This window comes from Monopterus albus, unplaced genomic scaffold, assembly GCF_001952655.1.
Source record: "Monopterus albus unplaced genomic scaffold, M_albus_1.0 scaffold125.1, whole genome shotgun sequence".
Taxonomy (NCBI): domain Eukaryota; kingdom Metazoa; phylum Chordata; class Actinopteri; order Synbranchiformes; family Synbranchidae; genus Monopterus; species Monopterus albus.
Genome location: NW_018128005.1, coordinates 277653 through 280019, shown reverse-complemented (window position 1 = coordinate 280019; position 2367 = coordinate 277653). Strand labels below are relative to the sequence as shown.

General features: G+C 38.5%; 1 protein-coding gene across 4 annotated transcripts in view; it reads left to right on the top strand.

The window, feature by feature from the left end:
- Positions 1 to 1602, top strand: part of LOC109967078 (enhancer of polycomb homolog 1-like) — a 32369-nt gene extending 30767 nt beyond the window's left edge. For all 4 annotated transcript variants that reach the window (XM_020612421.1, XM_020612420.1, XM_020612423.1 and 1 more), the window contains one exon: positions 1386 to 1602. In XM_020612421.1, coding sequence (XP_020468077.1) covers positions 1386 to 1458 — 73 coding nt within the window. In that variant the 3' untranslated portion in view covers positions 1459 to 1602. The remainder of the gene's footprint in view (positions 1 to 1385) is intronic.
- The last annotated feature ends 765 nt before the right edge of the window (positions 1603 to 2367 follow it).

The window sequence follows — 2367 nt, the reverse complement described above, 5'->3', positions numbered from 1 at the left end:
CTTCACAGCGATTACCCTAAATATAGGACAAGTTGCGCACCAAAGCAAGTGCAGGTGACTTGACCGAGCAAAAGCTAACAGTGGCTCACTTGACCACAGTGTAATAAAGAAGGCTAAATACACACAGCTAAAGATGTGCAGTAATATAATTTTGTTTGTTTGGCCAGTTAGGAACTCAGCCAGATTTTAAACACCAATCTTGGCCACATGAAAAGAAGCCCAACAAGCAACAAGCTTGTTTCACAGTTTGGTTGGTTGTTTGGTGGTTTGTTTTGTTTTAGGGTTTTTTGCAATCAACAGCTCACTGGACTGCAGCTAACCTTAAAGTCCCATTTCTTTCTGTCTTTCTTTTATGACTCATTCACCCATCTTCCTTTTTCTTGTGATAAAGCTTATCTATGTTTCTTCCTTTAATTCACAACAATGCTTCCTCTTTTTTTTCTAATGTTACAACTTTTCGTCTTCCAACCCTGTCCCAATCCAAGCTGCTGCTTCCATGTGAAAATGTGAAATTCATGCCAGTGTGTGGTTTGTCCACTCTGGACTACTATTAAAACACAAAACAAAACATGGCATCCTCCATGACAGGGAACCTGTGTAGGGGACCTCCTATGTAGATGTATAAAAGGTTCATTCTAAGATGAAGAAAAAGCAACACATTAATAAAAATGTAAGCATGCATACTATAGCCCATTTCTGCTAATATTTCTAGATCTTACAAACTGCATCTTTAAACCAAACATACTATTGCTCGACTTAGTAAACAGAATACCAGGCTGGTTGGTGTACACCCCCATTTCCAATAAGTTGGGTTGTGTAAAATGTTAAACAGAGCGATTTGCACATCATTTAAAACCAATATTTAATTGATATTAGTACAAAGGCAACATGTTATGAAAATGTGGTTTTAGCAAAAGATCACCTGTACTTTTATCAACACCTGTAAGCTGTTGGGAATAGACGAGGCCAGTTGCTTTAGTTCTGAAAGAGAAATATCTTCCCGTTGCTTGGAATTTCAGCTGCTTGACAGTTTGGAGCCTGTCAAATTATTTTAAAATGTAGTGAAGGCCTCAGATTCAGAATGAGCGTATATAAACCAAAATGTATTAATTTGAACATCAGCTGGTTTACTTGACTTGCCTACTCAGCAGTAGGCCCTGAGGTTCTCCTTACTTTCACCTTTCTAATAAGTAATAACTGAAGTGTTTGGCAGAGACGGTGGAAATATTAGCAACATCCTTGTACGTTAGGTTTATGAAAAGCCCTAGTTACAAGTTCAGTTTCTGCGGCATTTTGCCGTTTTTACATTTATAAAATGGCTTTCAATGCTACCTCCTTGCTGCTAACAGTGTGTCTTTCTGCCTTTTGTCGTCTTCTGTCCTCAGGGAGAATCATGAACAAGACAAGCCAGCACTAAACAGTCTATCAGAGAACACAGTGGCCATGGAGGTTACGTAGCCTCCCATAATGCAGCACTGGGGGGAAGCGTGACTCCGTTGTCATCGTTGTTGTTTTTTTTGTTTGTTTGTTTGTTTTTTTTTTTAAGGTGCTATGCATCATTTGTTAGTTGTGAATGCAAGTGGTGGCGGAATGAGCACAGCAAGGCTGGGTTTCCATGGCAACTGTTTTGGGACTCAGTTGCAATGCTCGTATCGTACAATATATTTTTTCTCTCCCTATTCCCCTATTTGTTACTGTTAATAAGAGATCATCTGTAAACTTGAATACAGAATTGTTCATTTGTGATGTTTTGCACTCGAGATATAAAAAAAAAATCAAAATTAAAAAGAGAAAATGGCAAACTGCAACTGGTGCGAGTATGAGGTGTGAAAGTTGTACTACAGAAAAAAATGTATGTCATCACATGCATGGTGTAGAATCTGCTGTTTTAACTATTTATTGTGCCGTGTTTACAGAGGTTTCCCCCCCCTTTAAATCTTAGACATTTTTGATGACACTGTACCCTAACCGGTTCCTCCATGCAGTAGTCACTGTTTAGCTAAGTTTAAAAAAAACAAAAGAAGAAAAAAATATTTTTTGGATGTGGTCATGGCCGTCACCCGTTTCTGTAGGGTGCTCGTCCACCACGTCCTCGTGTGTCATGTTGAATCCATGGAGACGCACAGAATCAGGCACAGAGCAGTAGATGGCAGGTGTGTGTTTGTTTATCGTAGGCATCAGTTTGTCAGTGGGTTAATCCTTTTCCTCAGTGCTCTTCCATACATCTATTTTTTTTTTTTTTTCCTCAGACAAGTAACAAAACTTTGGGGGATGTGAACTTTCCCAGAAGATTTTGCTGCTTCTGATTTATCTAAGCACTATATAATTTTTTTTTTTTTTTTTTTTTGATGCTGCTTTTGTATGTTT